The following is a 24,461-nucleotide window of genomic DNA, read 5'->3' as shown; positions in this document are numbered from 1 at the left end:
TGTGTTAAACAAAAAATTTCTGCATAAATAATGAACACTTGCAATAATAAGCTTCGATTCATCAAAATCGAACGACCCACAAGAATTTGGCTCTACACTATTCAAGGCCATATTTTCAGCCTTTGAATAAAGGTATAAGCGTTAGGATTACAAAGTGGAAAAACATTACTCTTCGCGGGTATCTGAAAATGTGTACTGAAATTTGTTTTATTTCTTGTAGTTACTAAACAATTCTAGTAAAACGATCATCGTGATAACAACGGTTTATACATCGTTGGAACTATAAAAAAGTCGGTAAGGCACAGTCACACCTACTAGATTTCCTAGTTACGGCTGCAAAACTCCGTTTCATTTTATAGTCAGAACAGTATTTTTCGGTGATGGTATAAAATGATATTGGTCGATTATTGTACGGTAATCACAAGTAGAAATTCCTGTCGGCGTGGGTAAATAGCCGACGATCGAATTGGGCAATAAAAATGATATGAATCGCCTGTAACAGAAAATGGCAAGCCGGGAAGATATACGCCAAACTCGTGCGTATAATCGACTTTGACACTTGGCGATCAAATTCCCTGAAACGCACAGCGTTTATCTGTGTGCACACATATGTCCTCAAGTTATGTTTGACCAGGAACTGTCTCATCGCGTAACACGCCGTGGCGATGCAAACGAACAAGCGAACACTCGTGTTTGGCCACTAAGTTTCCATGGCAGCTAAAAATTGATTTATATTTTCCGTGTTAGTAGATCAATGAGCCTTAGTAAGTGCTCTTTATCAGACTGTGGCTTTAGCCACGGAATATGACGTGCGAAGGTATACATAGGTACGTACAATAAAAATAACTAGATCGGGCAACGAAACATTTTACCCTGACTTATTGTTAGCCTGACGATTCCATCAAATCGTGAGCTAAATCGCTATAATTTTACCATACCTTAAAGTAAAAAATATATACAGGCTTAATTGCTTCATGTTTTGCTGATTTAGCACGTTTCTCTTTACTTTAAACATTATTAACTTAACTTTTCACGATCCATTTACATCCGCATCTAATTATAAAGTGAAATAAAACAACCAGGAGTAAGATTTGCGCTACGAGTGGCCAAATTTGTCCCCGTCGACAGGACTTGTACCAACGTTGATGGATGGTCTGGCGGTCATTTGTTAACATTTTTCCGAAAAAACAAATATTCGTGCCCAGAAAATGCCTCCTCTCGGAATAAGATAAGGAAAGGTTAATTTTTGCACTATCAATTTTTATTGTCTACTGCCCGTCGGTTAGGACAAATACGGCCAATCGGCGCTATCGTCAATTTTGCGCACGTTCTCTATAATACACGCCAACCAGGTGTGCACGTCTATTTATAGAAGTTTCATACGTGCCGCTGCGTGCATTATCAGTAATTAGCAAACTTTCGATAGCATCAGTTCCGTGCTTGGAAATAGCATCAATCTATTCCAAACTCACTATATAAACTCAAAGTTTGAGCAAGACCTTCGATTCTGTCACATCTATACATGTATAGTATAAATCGATTTGAGAGAATAAAAATTTCGACATATTGAAAATTGAAACAAACAAAATACTACATTTGCTACTATACGTAATATAAATTTGTGATGTAGTATTTTTTATATGTATACATAGGGTATCGGGTATTACAAAATTATAACAATAGCTGTATTGTTATCACAAGATGTAAGATTTACTTTTTATTAGAAAATAAATTACAGCGAGGGCGAAATAGTATACAATAATATACAATGAAAAGGGGGTGGGGAATTTTTTTGGGATAAAAATTTTTCGAAAGCAATTGTTGTTTGTTTTCTTCAGTATCACATGCCGCACAAGAAGAATACGCAATTGGAGTATTTTATAGAAAGTTGTTTTTTTTTTTTTCTTTTTTACCGTGTAATTTTTTTTATGTGTATATAAATTTTTTTTTAAGAAATATAGATTTTTTTAGTTTGAGTGCCTGGTCTGCAGTCCCTGGATTATTCACACGATTCGCGCGACATTAATTAACGCTCTTATACTATATATCATAATTCCTAGGAAACGGAGATTGAGTTCTTCCAAGTTTACGCTTATGAAATTTTTATTCTTTTTTTTTTCCATGACGTAATCGTAGCTGTAACACAATCAATAATTTTCGCGACAGAAAAAAAAAGAGTAATTATAATTATATTAATAGTAATAATGTTTATAATAATAATCCAACCATCTGCATCAAGTGCAAAATTTTCGCGAAGATGACTTCCTTTCTCTTTACCTCTTCTCGAATAAAACTAAACCAGCGAATATTTTTCCAAACTAATTATAACATTATCGATGCGATACAAAATACAACTGCAGTAGCTGTTGCAAAGTTTTTCGCTGATAAAATTTATTTAATTCTTCCCAAATACTCTGGTCGCATTGATAAGTAAAATAAAATACAAAAAATCAACATACTTCCAGGTGATTATTACGTACATAGGGCGTTGATTTGTCTAACGTTAGTGAAAAGCCGGGGACTCGTTTATTAGACGGTGGTTTAATTAATCCCTAATTTACCAGGGATGGGCTGGTGCGGCATGAACCGTCTTGTGGACGACAGCATGCTTGGCGATGACTGGCTCGGGTTCCGGATGCGAAACCTCGACGCCGATCAGATGGGGATGACTTATGTGGACGTGACCAACGGGCAGCCTGACCGACTGCGTGTGGGGCACTTTGATGTTCAGAGGCTGCGGGTGCAGGGCCGGTATCGGGGCTGGTTGGGCGACCTTGACGTACTGGGGATGAACAGCGACCGGAGCATGCCCGTGAGAAACCCCGACGTAGTGATGCTCGGGAGCAGCGACCACCTGGAAATTAATTCTCCTTTGATTTTCCACCTCGTACTCATCACGTGCAGGTATTGCCGACAGAGATAGCTATGCAACAACGAGTCTAGGAGGGGAATAAAACTCTCGCAGTCTTCTAGGACGATGGATTTATCGTTAGAGAAAGTCGACTCGCGATCAGCCGGGTCACTGCATCACAGGAGTGTACGTCAGACGACGTTTAAGGCTTGCGCAATTGCGGAAATTCCGTGAAATGTACAATGTCAGTTAGAAAATTTATGGAAAAATACAAAATGCGGATTTTTTCTATGTAAATCGGTAGATGGAAAAATCTCTCTTTTCTCTGTTTGAGGGTACGGATTCTCTTTTCCCGCTCTCGATCGCTTCTCTCTCAGTAAAGGCAAAATATCGAGAATCCAACTACTTGTCCCGAGTTAGTTTCAATCTCGAGATGTGGTTAACCAGTGCCTGTGCTTATTGGTTAACATAGGTGGATTGATGTTCCACCCGATAATCTACTGGTGTTTAATCGAAGAGTAGTCTACCTAATTTTCAAAAAAGCAGGCCTTGTGTGCTAGATAACGTGCCTGGAAAATGCAAAATTAGGTGCAGTGTGGTGCAATGGCGTTTCGATTCTTTCAATATCCTCGCGGAATAAATGTATAAAAATACGACTGTCACAGCGTATAATGGTTCCTACGGTAAGCATGACACTGAAGCTATCAGCCAAACGTTCTGATATCGATCCAAATAAGGTAGTGAAGACCGAGAATCAAAATTTTGTGAAACACCTTGAACCTTCAATACTAATAGAATTATGAATATTAAAACTGAACCGTATTTTTCTATTTCCGAAAAATTTACCATATTTGGCTGCTAACTTTGGCTGCTAGCTTCAGCTTCATACCGTAAACGAACTCACATCGAGTGACTTAGGCGAAACGAAGCGGTCGATTGCGCATGCGTCGCGCGACCTGCTTCTCATTGGTTCATCGAACTCGACCAGGGATGCGAGCGATTTGACGCATGCGTGTCAGACTGTTTCCTTTCACAAGAAACTCGGTCTGAGAATTGGCGTAACGTGATGTGGTAATAGTGTAAGCGAATGGCTGAAGAGAATTGCGAGAGCGAGAAAGAGTGCGGATTAAAAGCTTTAAATTGATTCTTTCAAAAGCACCAGTATTAAAACTTTACCTGTGGTGCCGCCCACGGGTCGATCAAACCTGGGTGTGCGCTGACGGCCACAACAACGGCGAACAGGACAATCTGAGAAGAAAAGAAAAATTATCTTGTATCACTATTACATTGTTTGGACTTTCGACTAGAGGAACGAATAAAATAAATATAGAAGTTCGTGTTACATGTACATATCGACAAATTTCATATCATCGGTGTACAGATGTTAGGTAACTTAATTTTGTATTACCATTAATCCCGGCAAGTCAAAAAAAATACAACAAACGAATCGTATTCAGCTAGTGAAATATCACCGCATTTCAGTAAACTCTTCAATGTGGAGCGCAGGATAGGAGCAGTGGGAAAAGTATGCGATAATCGATATGAATTCCTGCGATATGCGCAAACGAGAGAATTTAATACGCTGCATTGTCGCGTTAACAATCAAATGGTGTATCAGCACTTGAATTTAATTGTACGAGATACCGTAAATGCACTTCAACAAATAAGAGTTCAACGAATAGCGAATTTAAAAATGCTCAAACGTATGTAAAATTTCCAACTGATGAACAGGTTCAAAAAACATGGTGCAGAAAGCTCCATGTGCGGTTCTGTGCAACAGATGCTTAAAAATCGTAGAAACGATCCTAAGAAATATCTGCTGTCTGGTAACTTACAGCGAGCTGCATGGTGGAGAGTTTTTCTTGTACGATTTACTGGAAAATACTACTTGTTCAAGGGGCAGTTGCGTTTGCTTTTATACTGGGGCCTTGCCCTGCCCAGGCCCAGTAAAGTACGGGCGGGGGCCCGCTGCAATTGCAATGTAACGAGACCGCCTCAAGACCCCTTTCACCTCGCCTGCCGACCCTTCTGGCCCCTTATTAGGCTCTTGTTACCCCCCAAATCTGGGCCCATTGTGCATATCCAATTCGATTTATCTTCCAGTTTTCGTGACTCGACTCTATGAACCGATTTCTCGGACAAGAAAAAGAGGACGATCTTTCTTTGAACAATGGCGCTTCTGGATCGCCCTTCAAAATCGTTATCTTTGTCGCCCTCAATATAACCACTTATTTCTACACACATTGATCCTTATAGAAGTTGAACGCCTCGACAAGAGGTTACCTGTACCTTGGCACGGTTTACTTCGAGAACGTTTGCATCTCCCTTTGGACTATCCATGCCATTTTGGGAAGACTAGCTATTCGTGCAACATTTTGTCAGGTAATTAGATCCTCTGTTCTCATCTTATCAACCATGATTATCACTAATTAAATGCACGGCCAGTTGCAATAGTGAAGAGGGCCAAAGTTTTTGGTTCTCTTAACTTAATAGTCTTAGTGTGGTGCCGAAAAGACAGAAATTGGTTATTCGTTTTAAGTAAATTGTGCAAATACCAGCATACTAAAAAAAAAACATGTCAGACATTGATTCTTTAACACCAAGTTCGAATCCGATAATCAAATGAAATTTTCTTGGAACATTAATTTCAGCTTCTATATACATAGACGGTATCTTCAGGTATGGTATGGCAAATCCGAATTGATCGCAATGACGCAGTGCACCTTTGTAAATTATAGATAGGTGCGTTGCTATATTGTATCAACTTGGAAGAAGCAAACATCTATAGCTGTAAGTGTCATCATTGCAATGGTTTTACAGAAGTGTTACACGTGAATCGCAAATTACGAGGCTGCATTGTTATTACGGCTACAGTAGGTTCGACGAGGAAAATCGTTAGGAACTGTATCCGTGCAGTACAGTGAATTGCAGGGAGCTTGAAGTGCTCGGAGTGGTAAATTTATGATTGTAATTATGCAAGTATATGTATAGCTACCGTACACATGGACAGAAGCGCGGAGCTATGAATTCTTGCAAAACGTTTGAAAGCGTATGCGCTACTGGGTGCTACATTTTGTAATAAACCTTATCGGTTATGCATGAATCATTGTATATAAGAACGCCGGAAACGCGGTAAAGTTGCAGTTCGGTGCGCAGAAATCGAAAGTTTGTTTATAACCGTACATCGGCAAATCTGAAGCGAACGCATCAAATTCCACACTTCCGCTGTAACTCGACTCTCACAAAAAAAAAGGCTAGATATGTCGAGTCACTCTTTCATATCTTTATACCTATGTGTTAGCAATATATCAATGACACTAATGTTTTCCGGTGAAAAAATTGGTTGCCGATGGTTTTTCATCGATTCTCTGGACCTACGAGGTGGACGGTGACATGAAGAATAAGAAAGGATTCGTTATTCAGTATACATGTTTCAGTTAGATAAAACGAGGTTGCGATTAGTTGGTTAGTTAGTCGGGCACTATAAGACTATGTGCTCCAGTTTCGAATCCAAGGATGGAGATTGCACGACTTCTGAAGTGAGTCCCCGGAGGCAATACAGATTCACATACCTGCGACCGTGCCGATACTAAAGTCTAGAAAGTACACTGAAATCCCGTCTCTACAATCTACTTCCAAGTTTTACAATTCTCAAATACGCCTTTTACTTTTTCAGCTAAAATTACTATCGATTATTTCTTGTTCAATCTAAAGCGTAACTCGCGACGCCGACGTTTGATATCATAATTCATAAATCTCCCGCGTCTGTTGTGATAAACGCCGGGGCTTCACCGAAGTTGCGCGCCACTCCATGCACAGAGGTTCGATATTTACATTTGCACAATGTTGTATCAAAACGATTAATCATTCAACTCAATCGATAAGTAATAACGATTTAATTAACCGATTGATTTTTCGCCGAGTTGGTTATCTCTTAACGATAAGTGATCGCTCCTTTATTACCCACACTGCTGTCAGAATACTTGAACGCTAATTGGAAAGAACTCCCAATTATATAAGGTACACGATGGAGTTTAAAAGGAAATTCAAGTGAATTCAAAATAATTGTCAGTTGCCGGAAGGATATTTTCATTTTACAATGAGCCGTGCTGAAATGTAGAGAAAAGATTGACTTCCCAATCCGCATGAATTTCAGCTCGATCACTTTTCATCGTTCGCTTCGAAGAAAGGAATGCCCCTCGTACCGGATTGCCGGCGTTCGTGATCTCGATTAAATAACACGACGTAATACTCTGCAGTTGCCTCGTGGGCATAGCATTGACGAACGGCATGAAAAATTGCAAGTGCACATAGTATAAATTATAATGATGAATTTTACTTCGGTTTGGTTGTATGGAGCCGAGTAAAATTCCTTTCATTTTCGCTAGCCATGCACGGCGTGTCCGATTCTAAGACAAGTATCGGAATTCCTCAAAAAAATAAACTTTATACGTTACACGTGAAGCAGAGCGTCGATTTTCCAAATTAATTTGGACCGGGTACCGTTCGAATAGTCGAAAATTCGGATAACCGAACAACTTCGTTCCGTGGGGAAAAAGGCGCTAGTTCATTCAAAGTGATGGAATATATTCATTTAAAACCAATTAACGCGGTAACAGTAAACTTTACCAATTGCGTTGGAAAAAACTCGCGGATTTTCTTCTGTTTTACCACGTAAACTCGTTCATCATAAAATGTAAAATTCAACGCTATGTCTCATTTTTGCATAACTTTGCGAACGGGTGAAGCTTGCCAATGGAAAAAGAATGCATGTAATAAATAGACATTCAGATAAACGAAATAGTCATTCAATAATCTACGGTTCGATTAATTGACGTTCGGATAATCGGCATTCTACGGTATTCCGATGAAAAACTTGACTCTTTGAGTCGTAATGGTAAGTATTCTTACCACCTATTTCATATTCATTTTTTGTACATGTAGAGAGCGTTTCGAAATATTTCGTTGCGGTTTTTTCCTATTTCTGCTAGTATACTAATAAGTTTTCAGTACTCAAGAGTAATTATTGCGATATAATGTAAATTATTATTGTTAAAAACAAATTGATTGAAAAAATCGTGAAAATTGAAGTGATAATTCATTTCCGAGAAACGTACCCCTTTATTCATATACATGTTTTACATAACTTAAATGTTTGGGGTACCTGATTACGAATTTGAAAATCCAGTATGGCGAATCCAATCAGCTACTACAAAAACTCCTCCACAGTTTTTTTGACTGTATTCGATCAAATTTGAAATTTTCGTCCACCATATTGTATCTGTCATCTTGAATTTTTGAAAGTTGAATTCAGATTTGTAATCAGCTACGCCAAAAACCGTAGAACACTATCTTCTTATAAAAGTTGACACAGCACAACGATGTGTGAGTCGAAGGGTTAAAAAGAAAACAGAACTTCAGCATAATTATCAATTTCTAGTAAAACTAAGAAAAAAGTTTATTCAGAGTAGCAATAGAATATCGTTATTTGTTTCAAAAAACGTTAGCAATCAATATTCTCCATAATAGCACTGCCTACTATCAAACTGACACTGTCATTTCGTGTTACCTCTGAAACCCTCAAACCTTTCTAATTTGAAGTATTTTATGATGCAAAATGTATATTTCAAGCTATCCTGATGCGGCATTGGACATGAAATACCTTGTCTGTATTCCACTATATGTGTTCTGTTCCAATTTAAAAACACATGCCATTCCCAACTTATTATTTGATTAATGGTATTGATGATATGGATTATCATCAGAATGCTGATGCGTAAAGCCTCCTGAAATATTTATCTAGTTCTGCCTTACGCAATTTACCGGTGAACTGAAGGATAGCAAACTCCCGGAACTTAGTTTTAAGGATCGTATTGCACGCAAAGAAGTTACAGCCAGTAGAGAAAGCAAAGGTTTCCCTGTTAGCATACAACCAAATAATACGTTATTTCATCGGTTATTAAAAGAATTGAAATTGAAGTACAAGTTTCAAAGTATATCGCGTAAGATCCACGGGAAAATATTGCTATAACTAATACGAAATTTATTGCGATCTATAACGAAAACTTCTCCTGTGGCAAATGCAGTGGTAATAACCCAGCGTGATTTGCAAACATGATGTAAAAACCGTTTACTCAACTCGGAATATTAATTGGAAAACAGCATTAATTTTCTCACGAGATGCCATAATAATTTCCTTGCGAGTTGAAACGTTGCGTCAGTCACACCGTAGATATTATAGTCTAGCCTATTGACAGTCGGGCAGCAAAAACGATGAATTTATAAATAATTTCGCCTCAGCTTAACCCGGCAGACTGGACTGGCTTCCCCTATGCACTTTCAACAGCTCCAACTCGAGCGGTATTTGATCTCTGGAGTCGGCATTAGTTCACGGAAGAACGTCAGTTTGACCAGTCTAATTTTACTACCTGTACAAAATGCATAAGCTGCATGGAAATAAATGAAGGAGAATATCTTTTTTCAACTTCAAATACAAACGTTACTGTACATTTTTTTTAACCACTTCGAGACAGAAAGTCGAGAACGAAAGTCCAAACAGCGAGAAATAATTGCGTTTATAAAAAGTAAAGTATCAGACATGCAGAGAGATTGTACTTGATTATTATTATTAGATGTGATTTTAACTTAAACACGACAATTTTGAAATAGTCTCTTTCCGCGCCATTTTAGTGACATCACTCTTCAGTACACCTACACCTCATCATCTTTGCAAAAAAAAATGTCATAAGTTGACAATTCTTCGGAATTGTTGATAATATAATTGATTAGTCCAAACCAATAAGGGCAAAAAGAAACGCTTCGTAATTTAGTTTGATGTCGCAAAAGTAACACTAAATAAATTTTGTAAACAAATCTCAGAGGCAAAATTGAGAACGCGTTCTACTTGAGCAAGGATTAACTATGTATAACCAAATTCATATTTCGAGATTGCAACACTCTGCCAATTTCTATGATTTCATGCAAATGGTTTTCCTAATTTTCTCCGTAACTCCCTAACTTTTTACAAAATTCTATAATAGGCGCTGCAAATTTTTCACGATATTAATAGATACTCATAGGCTATCTGTAGCTGTCTCAATAACCTTCATTTTTTCGATAGAGTGAATGTGTAACCCGTTGATTGATCAACTAATTTCTCTCGACCAATCATCGTCGGAACTAACTGTTGCAAAACCAGTCTATGGAATTTTGTCGGACGGTACGCTGTGTCGGTATAATAAACTGGTTGGATACGCGGAATAAAAATCTACCCAAGCTTTTAATAAAATTTTCTCAATAACGCCTCTATCTTTAAATAAGCTTCTATCTTCACGGTATCGTCTGCTACCATATATTCAACCTGCATAGCAGACGGCACAGGCGGGCTTGAATCTGTCAGAATTCACCTCGGAAGGTGTACCTTCACCACTTGCCCCCACACTTACGGCTATTCACCAAGCCCACGAAAAATAGGTCTAGCATATAGTATGAATGTAATTACAGGCCTTAGTGCTACTGCTATAGATATGATGTAGTTTATGTATTACAAGTATGGTTTACGCGTCTTTTTTAGCCTATGTTCCATACTTTATGTAATGCTTTCTATATGACTGTACTATGAAAACTCTCCGAACAGTCCAAAAAAGCAAATTAACGGTCTAGTACTCGAAAGTTTTTTTTTTTTTTTGTAGTCCTTGATAAAAGAAAACAACAATAAACTATACTTTTGGCACATAAAATATAGTGTGCAACAAGGAGGCAGTCTCTTTATGTCTCGCGTATTAAGAACATAAGCTACAAAGTACCTAGAATTTTCTAAAAGGGGTTCGTACGCAATCGATATTTGAAGAGCGCGGGTGCTGAAATGCAGCACCCGGTGTTCATTCCACTTTTTCTCAGCACCGCGCGAATGCGCAAACGAATTATTGTTTTTTATTCAGGTTAGGGCGATGCGCAAACCACGCGAACGATTTGAAGTGATTAAAATTAGTTCAGCTATTTACCACATTAGTTACGGTCAGTCCTCTGACACACGCTGCTAAAAGTGGTTCGAAAATGTCCTTCGATTCTGCCGCCAATCTCCACCACTAGTAGCGCTAGTAGTTGTCTGACAAGCTTGCGCGCGGTAAGCGAGGGCAGCGAGTTTTTTTTTTTATATTGTTAATTATAAAAAATAATTCTTTTACTGGTAATTTTGATATTTTCTACCTAATTACTTCGCAGTGCTGGTTGTGCAAACGACGTGCAAGCGATTGATACGACAACATATCCGAAATTCAATGAGACCTTCGCATAATACCATTTTCAAAAACTGGGTGCTGAAATTCAGCGCCGATAAACAAGAACGAGTGATATTTTTCCTATTCAAACCACGCGCAAGCGAGCTAAGCTGCTTTCAGTCGATCATATTGACTTCGGGTGCTAACTTTATCAACCTAAAAAAGTAATGCATGAGATGATTGCCGAGATAAAGCCATCTTCGAGTGCGTTCCGAAAATAGTTGGCAACGCTAAAAACTCCTTAGGACAGAGGCAGAGCTACTCACGAACTCGCCAGCACAAAAGAGATGAAAGATTCGTGACAGCACTGAGAGCTGAAATCGGAACGCATCTTTCATAATTAACAAGTTGTCACTAGAGTCCCGAAACATCAATGGACGTCGATTCACTCTGGTGCCATAAAATTTATGAATCAAAAAACAAAACGCATGTGTTGGCTCAAGACCAAATCACAGAACGCTTGAGAAACATGTGGCACTGCTTATCCGATCGAGTCCTTCCTTCTCGTACAACTACTTATCCACGGCTGTGTCTACCGGTAGAATATTGTAAATGGCCGCCGTGTCAATAAAATTTCGTTATGTCGATAAACATTTCCTTACATTCGTTCATTTCCAATTATTCGAACCGTTCAAATTACTGGTATGTTATCTGTAAATGAGATCAACCTCCTGTACGATGAAGTAAGTATAAACTGGGCCACAACTTGAAGCCGGGTTTGTTGAAAAGTCAAGTATTACCGGGACATTATATTCCGAATTTCTACCTTACCCTCAACTACGCCACGAATGAGATGCATTTCGTATTCTAGTTAAAGCCATAGACCTTATACTCCAGGAGTACGCATCTCAATGGCCGCTCGCGAGACTACACAAGCCGTCCAACCGTCAAATGCTATCTCTCTCGCTCTGGCACACTGTCTAAAGTACGACAGACACAGGGTTCGCCTTGAGTTCCGTGACCCTCGTTGCCTTTACCCAGTCTCGAGAGTAGCCATTGTGATACACAATGTCTATGGTCAAAACAGGTTTAGTTCGCCAGCCAATCATACTGTTGGGTTGATTGCAAGCAGCCAATGATTGGTGCAAACTTGATCGACCAAATCTGTCTGACGGAATTTCATGGACCTACACGAGTATCTATTTTGTTTGCATATTTTTCCAAAAATCGACTAGGTGATTCACTATCATTTTCATGTATCTATGTTATATACGCCAAAGCAAAACCGGAGCAAAATCATATTTGAAACTCTTTGTACGGCGCCGTTGGTTGAGTTGACTTCAAGTTAATTACTCAAACTAAAAGGATGAAATATGTCAGAATGTCTTTCAAACCGATTGTATTGTAAAAACCACTCATTATCGACTATAATGTCCACCACGAAAACTGAGCAGGGGCAGAGCCTTGTTCGTAGTATTAAATCTTATCTCTTAAATTTAGGTTAATTTCCTCATTTCTCGACGTTCCTTACGAACTAATTAATGGTTATGTACCTGTCAAAACAGTAGCAAGATGTTCATTCGATTGTATGAATCGCTGTTCCCTTTATTTTAAGATTTCTGTAACTATTAACATATTTAACATTGCACAGTCACTGCAATCTTTCAATTCGTAATTCGTTATATGATAGAGTTCACCAATTCTTATAAATTCGCTCTAGGAAGGGACTGGCGGCAATGATCAGGATGAATACCCTCAAATTCCAATTGAAGCCATGACCCCTCATGATGAATGGACTTACACAATGCGGCGGAGAATGCAGGTCTGCTTAAACATGATGAATTAGCTTTGTCCACCAATGAATTTGCACATTCATTGCTGAACCATATTTTATAAGAATAAAATTGATGCTGCAAATAGCAGACAAAATAAATGCTAGCTTTTGTTGCCCCTTTTAACATTGCAGTACGACATCTTCAATTTAGTCATAAATTTTATATAATGTTAAACAATGTTATTCCCATGATTTCAGGAGATAGTTCCCGGTCTTTATCTCGGCCCTTATAGCGCCGCGAGTCCTTCAAAATTAGAATCGTTGCTGGAATATGGTATAACTCACATAGTTTGCGTTCGTCAAGATATCGAAGCACATTTCATAAAGCCCAACTTTCCTGACAGATTTCAGTAAGTCAAAGTATTCAATATTCTTATAAATTATCAACGATATCTGGATAGACAAGACGAGGACGCAAAATGTTGGTTCTTTTCACCCTTTACTCTAGCATTGTAACTCAGTAATTTCAGTACCAATCTTTTTCCATCTTAATCTTATTTTAATCAAATTTTTCACCATCTCAAAAATCGGTTCCAATTTTTGGAAGCAGTTTTTCTTGCAAAATACTATTCCATTCAACAGAAATTTCACTTGCAGAACTTGGATAAAATTAGGCTCAAAGTAGGAACTCATTTTATCTAATGAATCTAACGATATCATATTTTGCATCATTATATTGAACGTATTGAAATAAACTGTTATGAAAAAACACAATCAGCTTGTGTAATGTTTTTACAAATCCGATGGAAAGGTCAATTTGTATTGAAAAATGGATAATATCTTTACTTGCAGATATCTTGTACTGGATATAGCTGACGCAGCTCACGAAAATATAATACAACACTTTCAGAAAGTAAAAATATATATAGACGATGCTCTGAGTTCCCGTGGTCGGGTTCTGGTACATGGCAATGCAGGAATATCCAGATCTGCAGCATTAGTATTAGCCTACATGATGGAAACCTATGGATTAACGCTGCGGTAAACCTATATTTTTTAATTCAACTGATGATTACTATTTACTTTGCTTCTGAAATATCCATCATTTGATCATTTGAATAACGAATCAGTAGCGAAATAAAATTAATTGTTTATATACGTCGTCAATCGCGTAACCCGTTCTGATAATAAACACCACATTTATTATAGAAGAGCCTTCGAAATAGTACAAAGGCGAAGATTTTGCATCATTCCGAATGAAGGGTTCTTGGCACAATTGAGAGAATTTGAGCCTATTTATCAGGCACAGAAAACTCTCAGACACGGACAGCAGAGTTCAGCAAGACAGAGGAGCAAACGTACTATTCACCAAATGGACACTGAACAAACAGATGAACAACCTGATGCAATGGATAGTTGATGTAAACTCTAAAAGTATCAAAATTCATACACCAAATCTTAATTAACACCTAGGAACACAAAAGTAATCCGATCTGTACCGCCGTATTTGTGTACGGAATTGAGTTCTGGTAATGTAACAAGCCAAACCACGTTCTGGTCAAAACGCAACGTACTCAAATTCCTCATAAAGTAATGTTTATTCGAGATCTTACGTTGAAAAAACATACGCGGAACAACTGTTTTTAATGTTAGTAACTCTGCAATAAAATAATTTCACGCATAATATTAATTAATGATTAAAAATTACAAAACCTAAAATGGGCGATCATATTTTGATATAGGGTATATAGTAGCATCGAGTACCCCTTTGGTGCTGCTTACCATATTCGCCAGCTAAAATATATACCGTACATAGAAAATAAGACCAAAATCTACTGCTAGAAATGATGTTCACGTTAATGTTTGTATTATTTACCTGGTCTATCATCGCACCTTAATATTTGTATTTAAAAACTGAATTTATGTAATTAGATAACTTTAAGTTTAATAATGAAAATTATGTACTCTGTTTTTTATTTATTGATAATTGAAGTTTATTTGCATATGTAATTAATCATCCACAAAAGAATACACATAATATTTTCAAGGACCCTGCTTTTCTCAACTCCTTGAAACTTGGAATTCTAAAGTCTGTGTGTTTAGTGCCAGTAACATAATATAAATAAATACCTATGTACATATATTCTTGCTGACACTGGACGATATAATGATTTGATAGTAGAGTCACATCCGGCCACGATATCAACGTGTTGATATCGCCAGACCAAGAAAAAACCAGTAGTAATTAAACGACTGTTACCACACTACTGGTTTGGTTTTTACTTCTCTTTTGCTAACAATTATCTAAATTATCTACCTATTAACTACAATAATTATTTCTAATACCACAGTAAAAAATATTATTTATTAAATCTGTTACGAATACATAATCACAACATAGTTATAAATTCGTATTTTTATCGTATTACAGCCGGAAGTTTGATACAGACAATGTCATTTCCATCTTGATCTTGAAGTTCCCACTTGACTTTAACGGATACCTATGAATGATATTCATATTAGGCATTAGTACTTTATACATAAGGCATACCCGTAATGTAGGTGTTTTGAGGCAAGGATACTGATTTCATTAAGAGCTGAAGGCACACCAAAACTGCGGCATAGACTTTATATGGTAGTTCTAAGCTTAGCGGTGTAAACAACCACTTTAGGGATCGAAAACAGGAGTCAAGTTACTTTTTCTTGCCTGTGCTAGAGAAAGATATTTATGTCTGTTTCATAGAGGAAACCTCCTTGAGATTTACACCATTTCTATATCAACTAGTTTTTCACTTTCATTATTTGCAATTTATTATTATATACTTATTCTGAACTAACCGAAGGGTAACGTGTGGATACTGGTAGCTCTGCCTTGTATTTGTAGCTTTGGCCCTTCCTCATGGGACAAGTTATCCCAGACTTAGAGTATTGGCATGCGTCAGCATTTGGCAGATCAAAAGGTATGGGCACAATCATAACAGTGCCATGTACTACTGCTTTCAAGTCGGTAGCATCTTCGTCTGAAAATATTTTACTTTTTTTTTTGTCAAAATTGTGAGAATATGGGTGTATTAATTATATGACTATGCTTTCAAACAGATGAGCAGAATAGTTATTAAGAATATTTATTGAGAATCAAATGAAAACGAATGAGAAAGACTATTTATCATATAGTTATGATTTATGATAAAAATTTTCGTTGGTTTCCTGGAAAATTAGTACGGGAAACACTAAAGAAAAATGGCTATCCCAAAAAATTAATTAGACATCTACAAGAACCAAGAGTAGATAAACATTACAACAGCTATAATGATGATAATTGTGCAAACAACAATGAAGAATGTATAGAATCAATTCCCTTTAATGAAGGCCTATCGCATAAGATAAAAAACATACTGCGTAAGGAAAACATCAATGTGTCATATAAAATCACCAACACTCTAAATAATTTATTTACATGTTTAAAATCAAAAACACCTGCGCTTGAACAAACCAATATTATTTATAAGATCAATTGCACAGATTGCAAAAAATGCTACATAGACCAATCTTCGCAACATTTAAAAAAAAGGATCGCTAATCATAAATACGATATCAAAACACATGATCCAGACAGATCGGCATTAGCGTATTATGCATTGGTTGAAGGACACAAGTTCAATTTTGAAAATATTATAATATTAGACAAAGAGACAAACTGGCACAAAAGAATTACAAAAGAAATGATACACATATCAACAAATAATACTGTAAACAAAATAACTGACATTGACAATCTAAGTCACCTTTACATAGATATTTTATAAGTCGCAAAAAACATACGTAAGAAAGGTCATATAAACAAAGTGCCAGCTCAACAATAACCATCTATACAAATGTATGAAATTAGATCATTGTTGTTATAATTAACATTAAGGGGGTCGAAATGACAGACGGATAGTCACTTCCTTCTGAAACACCATGTAAGCAACAACGAGTAAGCTAAGGAATGTCTAAAAATGCGACTGTGTAATGTATTATTATGTTATGACAACCTAACAATAATAATTATTTAGAGGCATTTATGTATAATAATTTTAATTGAAAGTGATAATTGCTAAATTTATACCTGTAAAATTTATATATATATATTATTTTTTGTTTTTTTTAAATTTTTTTAAGAAACCTGACGATGGCAGTCGGGTTCCTGCCGAAACGTCGTAATAAAGACATCATTCTCTATGAACTGCATCTTGTCATCACTGACTATCGAAACCAACAAAAATTTTAATCATACAACCAATACAGGCACGAACTTCTAACTCACATATAGTTATGATGTTCGTCTTAGTGCGAAATTATACTTTTACTGATTTAGTATTACTTTATTTAATTGCGCTAAAGTTTATCGAAATCAATATAATTGCATTTCAATAATGCATTAAAATATCAGCTTACATGTTGTAAAGTCAATTTCTATCGATGCATTCTTTCCTTTATGCAAAACACAGGGTTGGTCTGAAGTGTCGCAACCTGCTATTTGAACTCGGCTGTAACTTCCTAACTTGGAACCTGTAACAAAGAAAATGTAGAAAATCGAAACTTTTTTTCTCACATATTAACTGCGATGTGGAAAATTTGTCAATGGCGATAACATCTGATTAATACTTTTGTTACAATATCTAAACATAATCGATCAGTTATGCAATCATTTAGTAAATATATCATCTATGCGTCATAACAAAATGTTTGCACAGTAAAAAGATAAATATAAGTTGTGTAAGAATTGCACTCAAGTATTGTCTTTAATACTTCATAAATTCGGTGAAGCGAAAAATGGGTAATAAATATTGAAATTATACAAACCGCAATCGAGAATTGGAACTCCATCCGCAATGGATGAGAAACAGAAAAGAGCCACAAAAATTAACAGTAACATGTTAACGCCTTGACAAACTAACGAACACTGACGGTTACGAGAAGAGTCGCAGTTGGCGAGGTTATCAGAAAACAGAGGAAGTACGTGATATCATATTCTTTATTCGTCGAAACGGGATGTACACAGCATATTTTCGAATTTCAAGGGTATCGGGATCAGTTCAATTAGTCAGCGGCGTTAATCTTTTCTTGCCAGGTAAACAATACATGAATCACGAACAAATGAATAACAACGTTTGGGGATTGTACTGTGGACGCTTGAGATATCGACTTGTTGCCATTCATAATCTTAAAAGTGCTCAACAAAGCATTCAAAAATTCTTCATAGGAACATCTTTTACCGGCGTAATCAGTTGCTTGGTTGATAATACGTGAAACTGCTAATACCCCCAAACCCGGCCAGACCCGACTAACTGTTACGAAAAATGAGCCAGGATTATCAGTCTTCGTATATCCTCAGTCATCGCATTATAGTTGTTTACTCGCGAGAAAGTTGCAAACAAGAACCGCTGAATCGCCACCTATAGTCGAAATTCGAAGTATATCAGTGAGCAGCCCCTTACGTATCTGTCATTCAATCCACGCTGCAGCAGCATGCAACATTCGTACCCAATTCTGCCGTAAATTCAACCCACGCTACTATGCAGCATGCAACAATCATGCCGAATTCTGCTGTAAAGTGCTGCCGAACCACGGTCCTGCATGATCACCCTTTCCGTCAATCTCGCGAAAACTGCAGCCGAAGTTATGAGAGATAGAGATATATTCAGGTTGCTCCGTCTCTCTCACACAATGAGGTGTAGAACGAGATACATTATAACCAACATATACCTCTCTCTCTCTCTCTCTCTCTCTCTCTCTCTCTCTCTCTCTTTCTCCCCCTCACTGCTCCGCTACACTTTCTGTAACCGAAAAGCTACCTTCAGTAGTATATGCTCCAAGGACTAAGCCCAACAAGCCATTGTGGCACGCGACGCTTCCGTTTCAGTTTGTGATCGTAGTGTCACGTCAATCGAACCGGAAGTTACGTATTTCTATACGTCGTCCACGTAGCTGGTGAAATTAATGTCAGTGGTGGTTTTTCGTCAATCACAGAGAACAGTGTTTGAAGTAAACGCAAGCAGTAAGCAACGTAAGTAAATGGCTCGTTCAGAAAAATTACTTAATCATTTTAAATAAATAAATCAAGTACTTATTTATCGTTATTATACTCTTGAGGAGGAGCAATTTCACTTCATAACCTTTAAATATACAAATTAATACACGTTCAATTTACACGACTTTTCACATTTATACCATATGTATCTACTCAGTTTTTGATTGAAATGGTTCAGATATTTTAACGTGATTTTAACTATAGAAAACACAATCAACGATGGATCAAGTCACGAAATTAGTTGAACCTGGCCGCCAGTTTGCCAAAGACAGCATTCGTCTCGTCAAAAGATGCACAAAACCAGACCGCAAAGGTATTTAAACCTACCTTGTAACAATCATTTTTAGTTTGCCGCACCACGTTACCTTATAGCAATTAGATTAATAGGCTAAGAAATCTCAGAATTATGTCAGATCTAAAGTTGCCATATATTAGCCAAAACTTGTTACTACATCCTTATGCTAATAAAAAATACTGCTTGAAGCCAACTAAATGAATCTAAACGCCAGTACGTTTTGAAAATTAAAATACAATCAGGAAATTGTCAATTAAAATTACTGTCCTAAAGCAAGAATTTCAGGAGAGTCAGTACTTCCATTAAAAAAGTATAACCTCAGAGTCAAGTATAGCTTCAAAGATTTCTGTTTATCTTTTTCTGCACACATAAGCCAGCTTCTGATTAAAATTTTTATTCAATGAATGTTCAATAATATATAACAATGTGTTATAAAAGAGAATTTGACTAGAATTGATATTCCTGGTATTATGCATAGACTTGCTATTTGAGCAATGCCCAATGCTACATTATATTCCTGATGCTATTTACATATAATTTTAGATATACGACTGTAATACTGATCACATCCATTTCAAAGTTGGTTTTTACATTGATTAAAATTTCTTTTTGCACAACACAAGTGAACATGCTTGAAGTTGTGTGTAAAAATCTGAAAACTAAAGAATTTACAAAACGTTCCAATGTATTTTTCTCCACCATTAGAAGAACTTGATTATGTCAGAAATATTAAATTCTAAATTCAATCAGAACCCTGACAAACGAATTCAACTGAGGTAGATGAATCTTAATTATTCAATGGATATAACTCAAATACTAAATATAATGGATTTACTGGTTTAAAAATGTCATACTAGGTAACAAAAATATTTTCATACAACTTTTTGTGTTGTTATTCATTGGAACGAAAAAAAGACAGAATTTTAAACCAAGTTGTAGAAGTAAAAATAAACCAAGTCAACGCGTGTTCTTTCTCCCTACAGAATATAAATTTTTTTTTCATCTTTCGTTATTGTGTTATTCTCAAAGAGCCTTGCAAATGTTATTGTCATCACTATAATACTTTTGGTAAAAACCAATTTTAGATTGTATCTGCGGTGCAATGTAATTATTGCTGTAGTTCATATTTTGGCACTCACGGTTACAGATTAATTTCAAAATCGTCGAAAAGCACATTAGACTGTGATTTTCTGATTTCTCTAATATGAATACTATGTGAGATTTTAAAAGACCAACATGGCTATAGAGTGACTTTTTAAGTATCAAATATTTTACACTAAATTGTTATATTTACTTTACAGAATTCCAAAAGATAGCTATCGCTACCGCCATTGGATTCTGTATCATGGGCTTCATTGGTTTCTTCGTGAAATTAATCCACATTCCCATCAACAATATCATTGTGTAAGTAGTCCTTTACCATGGGAAATTCATGTATCATTTATCTGCAATATTTTGGTAAATCAGTCTTTTATTGGTCCAGTTTCTCAATCCCAATGGCACTGTATACTAATTATTATTTTTCTTTTAATTTCTGTTACAGAGGCTCATAAGGCTAGGCTACAACTGAATTGTTTTAACTCTTAAGGTCCATCAATGTTAATTTTCCCACCACCACCCCACCCATTCTCCTTCTCCCGACCTCTTTAATTTATATCAACGAAATTATTATGGCTGAATTACAGTATGTGATGATATGAGTGTGTGAAAATGAATTTTGTAATAAAACTAGTATTGAACAAAAATCATTTCCCGAGTAATTTGTCCTTTGAATAACAGGTATAATGTGCAGTGAAAAAATTTGCAATTTGTAAAGATAATGGGAACGAGGATGTAAATTGGGAATAAAAGTGACAGTTCAAGGCACTTTTACACTTTTATTTAAAGAATAGAATTTTTTTCTTCAAGTACAATACATAGTAAAATTTGAAAAGCCATTTTTTCCATTGATTTAAAAAAAATTTCAGGGCAATTTCACTTTTCAATTCGTCGATATCTTTTTCAACAGAAAAATAACTATCGCATGGGAACCCATAGCCAGGTACTGAGTATAGAAGGATATAAATATCAATTCAGCCACTTTATCCGATTGATGAAAATAAAAATTGGTATTAAATATTTTTGTAATAGAAAAAAATATATATATAATATATTATGTAAATCATACTTATAACTAATGTGCATTGCGTATCACGCTGGCAGTATGCTGTGAACAAATATCTCAGGGAGTTATTTTTTTTTTTTTTATATTCCTTCAATTAAATTGATACCATCAAATCGAATAAAAGGTTTGGCAATTAATAGATTATATTAGACGAAGTTTAAAGCTAGGAAGCGTTAAAAAAACAAAAACATTTGAGACTCTTGACATATGTGGAGATTTCTTTTAAGGAAAAATAAGCTATCTCCAAATAGTTATCGAATCTCCTGCTAAGGCAATGCAACGTCATTTAAAACATTGATAAATTTGAAAGAAAAAATGTTGTAATCTATCATTAAATGGTGATAACGTTTCATGGAAGCATCTAAGTCCTTGGACTTTATGCGTTTGTTTTCGTTTTTTGTGTGATTTTTTTTTCTCTACAAGCATTTCGCTAGTATGCAATTAACTAGTTAATTACGCGAATGCTCAATCATCATCATTCAAAGTGTGTTTGTAACTCGCAACATATTTCCTCCATTGATATATTCTTCAAAAAAAAAAAAAAAAATACATATACAAATAATGGTCTTTGAACATTGAATACAAAATCTCGCGAGAACAAGAGTGACAAATTGTTGATCGTAACGACATGTTGAGGGTATTTGAATTAATATCATAACTAACTAATGTACCTCGTAAAAATCAAAAAATAATGCCAAATCTTTCCTTAGACGTTCGATTGCATATACGTACAGCAAAATAAGTAAGGGACAAGATATAAACCGGCTGAAATTTGTTCGTGTTACAAACGCACTTTAAAAAAGGGTAACTGCTACCCACAGTAATAATGAGGTATATCGTTAGGCACGTGGTTCTCTGAACATTTAATCAAATCGGTAAATGTTCATTGATTATCGACAGATTATAAAATACGTGTACATATATTATATAACATATTAATATACATACATTTATATGTGTATATATACACTATAATTATTAAATACTAAAATTATTGTAAGTATCTCTTGAACGTTGAATTGATTCGTTAGAAAACAATTATTAAATTCAAGTGTCAACAAGTTTTCCATACACTGGTGTATACTTGAATCAGCTTCGTCAATTGGGAACGAGAAATATATAATATATTTCGGCAAAATATTGCTTGCGTAATAATTTTCTGCACAGCACTGGTACGCTTAGAAGGATTGATTTTAAATTTCTTGTCTCTCTCGTACTAATTACAGCAATTCTTGTCACACATGCGCGAATATAAAAGTAACAATCTAAAAAACAGTATATCCCTAAAATCGATACACATGCACCACAAGTATACATACATACAAACAGGCATTCATACATAATTGAATATGAAAAGAAACATCAAAAGCTAGGCCTCTGTACGTCTATAGAAATGCATTTTTTAGATATTGAAATATGTTAGTCTGGAGCACGACTAATTTTCAAAATGGATCCAAGAACCTCAGAATCACTCATTGCGACGCCGCATTTAAATTTGCAGCTAACATTATATTCGACTAGAGCTCACTCACCAACAATGGCATCAACGTCACACAAGCAAGATTACGTAAAACGATTACTTTGCAAGTAGAAATTATATCATGTACATATCACTACAAGTGACAACATTCTATCAAATATATACTTATACTCGTAGTGCGAAATGTACGTTAGTTTTCAGTAGCCAAATAACAATATAACACATAGTACGTAAAAGTGTGTTTGCAAATGCAGGTTGCACGCAATTCGTAGCTTGTATTCGTGTAACAAGGCATTTGAAAATTAAAAAGTCAAGTCTGAAAAAAAATTAGCTATAGTTCACATAGGTGTACAGTAGCCACGATGTAGTTTTTGCAACTGTAAGAAAAAAGGAAAAATATTTATATGTTATTTCAATATAATGATGATCGTAATTTCATATTCGCACATCTAAAAAACGCATTTCTTTTATCTACAATGTCAAAGCTTTTAGAATATCGCAGTAGATTTACTACAAAGGAATGTTTGAAAGTTCATTGAAATAAAAATTTTACGATTCTTATAATACGAGTAAAAATAACGAGTTTTCAAACGCCACTACTGTAGTAGTAATAATCAGAGAAAAAAAATTCTAAAATGAATCTCGATAATTAAAAAATATTATTATACACGTATAGTCTTACCGCTGAATCTAAGAGTATAGGGAAAGAGTGCTCGCTATTAATCTTAATTTTGGATTCATAAAATATTTATGTCACTAGTGACATCGAGTACAAGAATTTCCCATAAATCCGAAACAATACCTTTTATCTGGAAGGGACACTTGTATCATAAGTTCGAAAATTTAGGGTCAATTTTGAAGAATATGAATTCGCATTTCAATGAGTAAAAGTGAGTTTATCAGAAGCATTGGTTTTCTTCCATTTTATGAAACAATTAGCAATCCCCAATCGCTAAGCGCTTTTGTGCTGTATTTCCATAACACGCTTCGTGAGAATTGACCACAATTTCATTATTGAAAAAAGAGGTTGCCTTAAATCTATTAATTTTGTTTATAATTTTTAGTCAAAAAGCACGATCCAGTAATGTGACTAGGTTTTTTCAACCATAATACAATGCGTGAGCTTGTTACTAATTATCTCATTATTTCAAAATTGTCACACTCTAATTTCATATATAATGAAGAATTTCAGATTGGTTTCCACTTTGTCACTTTAAAATTGAATACATTTCTTCTTATCTTTGTAAAATGAACCACGAAATTTTCGAACTTGCGAAATACAATGATCCCTTTTATTCATTTTTGCCATTGACGGAGAAGTTATTATCAATAGTTAATTACGTTTGAAATCGCATTTGGCGAAACGCAACAGCGTAACATAAATCTACTTTGATCATTTTTTATAGATAAATATCGTATAAAATAACGTTATAATATATCAGAGTAATAATAATATTAATAATAACGTTTTGGCGCAACTATATCACAACTGCCGTTTTAAATAACTCCTCTTTTTACGACATCAAAACTCTGGTATCACAATATATAAGTGGTAAATCACTATTCATTTAAGTGATTCACTCAGTTATATACCTGCAAAGTTTC

At 35.7% G+C, this 24,461-nt stretch overlaps 4 protein-coding genes across 8 annotated transcripts; 2 read left to right on the top strand and 2 right to left on the bottom strand.

Moving 5' to 3' along the window:
- Positions 1-1,868: 1,868 nt before the first annotated feature.
- On the bottom strand, positions 1,869-4,730 carry LOC124307405 (uncharacterized). The gene is made up of 3 exons (XM_046769049.1): positions 4,687-4,730; positions 4,028-4,099; positions 1,869-2,854 (listed from the first exon to the last, which is right to left on the bottom strand). The coding sequence occupies exons 1-3, from the start codon at positions 4,696-4,698 to the stop codon at positions 2,558-2,560; spliced, it is 381 nt and encodes a 126-aa protein (XP_046625005.1). The 5' UTR covers positions 4,699-4,730; the 3' UTR covers positions 1,869-2,557.
- A 6,959-nt stretch (positions 4,731-11,689) lies between these two features.
- LOC124307380 (serine/threonine/tyrosine-interacting protein-like) lies at positions 11,690-15,090 on the top strand. 5 transcript variants are annotated; one of them, XM_046769007.1, is made up of 5 exons: positions 11,690-11,813; positions 12,791-12,892; positions 13,103-13,254; positions 13,697-13,885; positions 14,054-15,090. In XM_046769007.1, the coding sequence occupies exons 1-5, from the start codon at positions 11,775-11,777 to the stop codon at positions 14,262-14,264; spliced, it is 693 nt and encodes a 230-aa protein (XP_046624963.1). In that variant the 5' UTR covers positions 11,690-11,774; the 3' UTR covers positions 14,265-15,090. The 5 variants fall into 5 exon arrangements, with proteins under 5 accessions (XP_046624963.1, XP_046624965.1, XP_046624962.1 ...); XM_046769009.1 differs by lacking the exon at positions 11,690-11,813 and adding an exon at positions 12,194-12,305; XM_046769006.1 differs by lacking the exon at positions 11,690-11,813 and adding an exon at positions 12,310-12,384.
- A 100-nt stretch (positions 15,091-15,190) lies between these two features.
- LOC124307401 (NPC intracellular cholesterol transporter 2 homolog a-like) lies at positions 15,191-18,048 on the bottom strand. The gene is made up of 4 exons (XM_046769044.1): positions 17,690-18,048; positions 17,282-17,395; positions 15,683-15,864; positions 15,191-15,345 (listed from the first exon to the last, which is right to left on the bottom strand). Exons 1-4 carry the CDS (start codon positions 17,760-17,762, stop codon positions 15,262-15,264), a joined length of 453 nt encoding a protein of 150 aa, XP_046625000.1. The 5' UTR covers positions 17,763-18,048; the 3' UTR covers positions 15,191-15,261.
- Positions 18,049-18,752: 704 nt separating this feature from the next.
- On the top strand, positions 18,753-22,026 carry LOC124307412 (protein transport protein Sec61 subunit gamma). Its single transcript, XM_046769065.1, has 4 exons — positions 18,753-18,893; positions 19,122-19,230; positions 20,514-20,616; positions 20,756-22,026. The coding sequence occupies exons 2-4, from the start codon at positions 19,137-19,139 to the stop codon at positions 20,763-20,765; spliced, it is 207 nt and encodes a 68-aa protein (XP_046625021.1). The 5' UTR covers positions 18,753-18,893; positions 19,122-19,136; the 3' UTR covers positions 20,766-22,026.
- Positions 22,027-24,461: the final 2,435 nt, after the last annotated feature.

Source organism: Neodiprion virginianus, chromosome 6 (assembly GCF_021901495.1).
Source record: "Neodiprion virginianus isolate iyNeoVirg1 chromosome 6, iyNeoVirg1.1, whole genome shotgun sequence".
In the NCBI taxonomy this organism is placed as follows: domain Eukaryota; kingdom Metazoa; phylum Arthropoda; class Insecta; order Hymenoptera; family Diprionidae; genus Neodiprion; species Neodiprion virginianus.
Note: the sequence above shows the minus strand (reverse complement) of the source record. Positions and strands in the feature narration are given on the sequence as shown.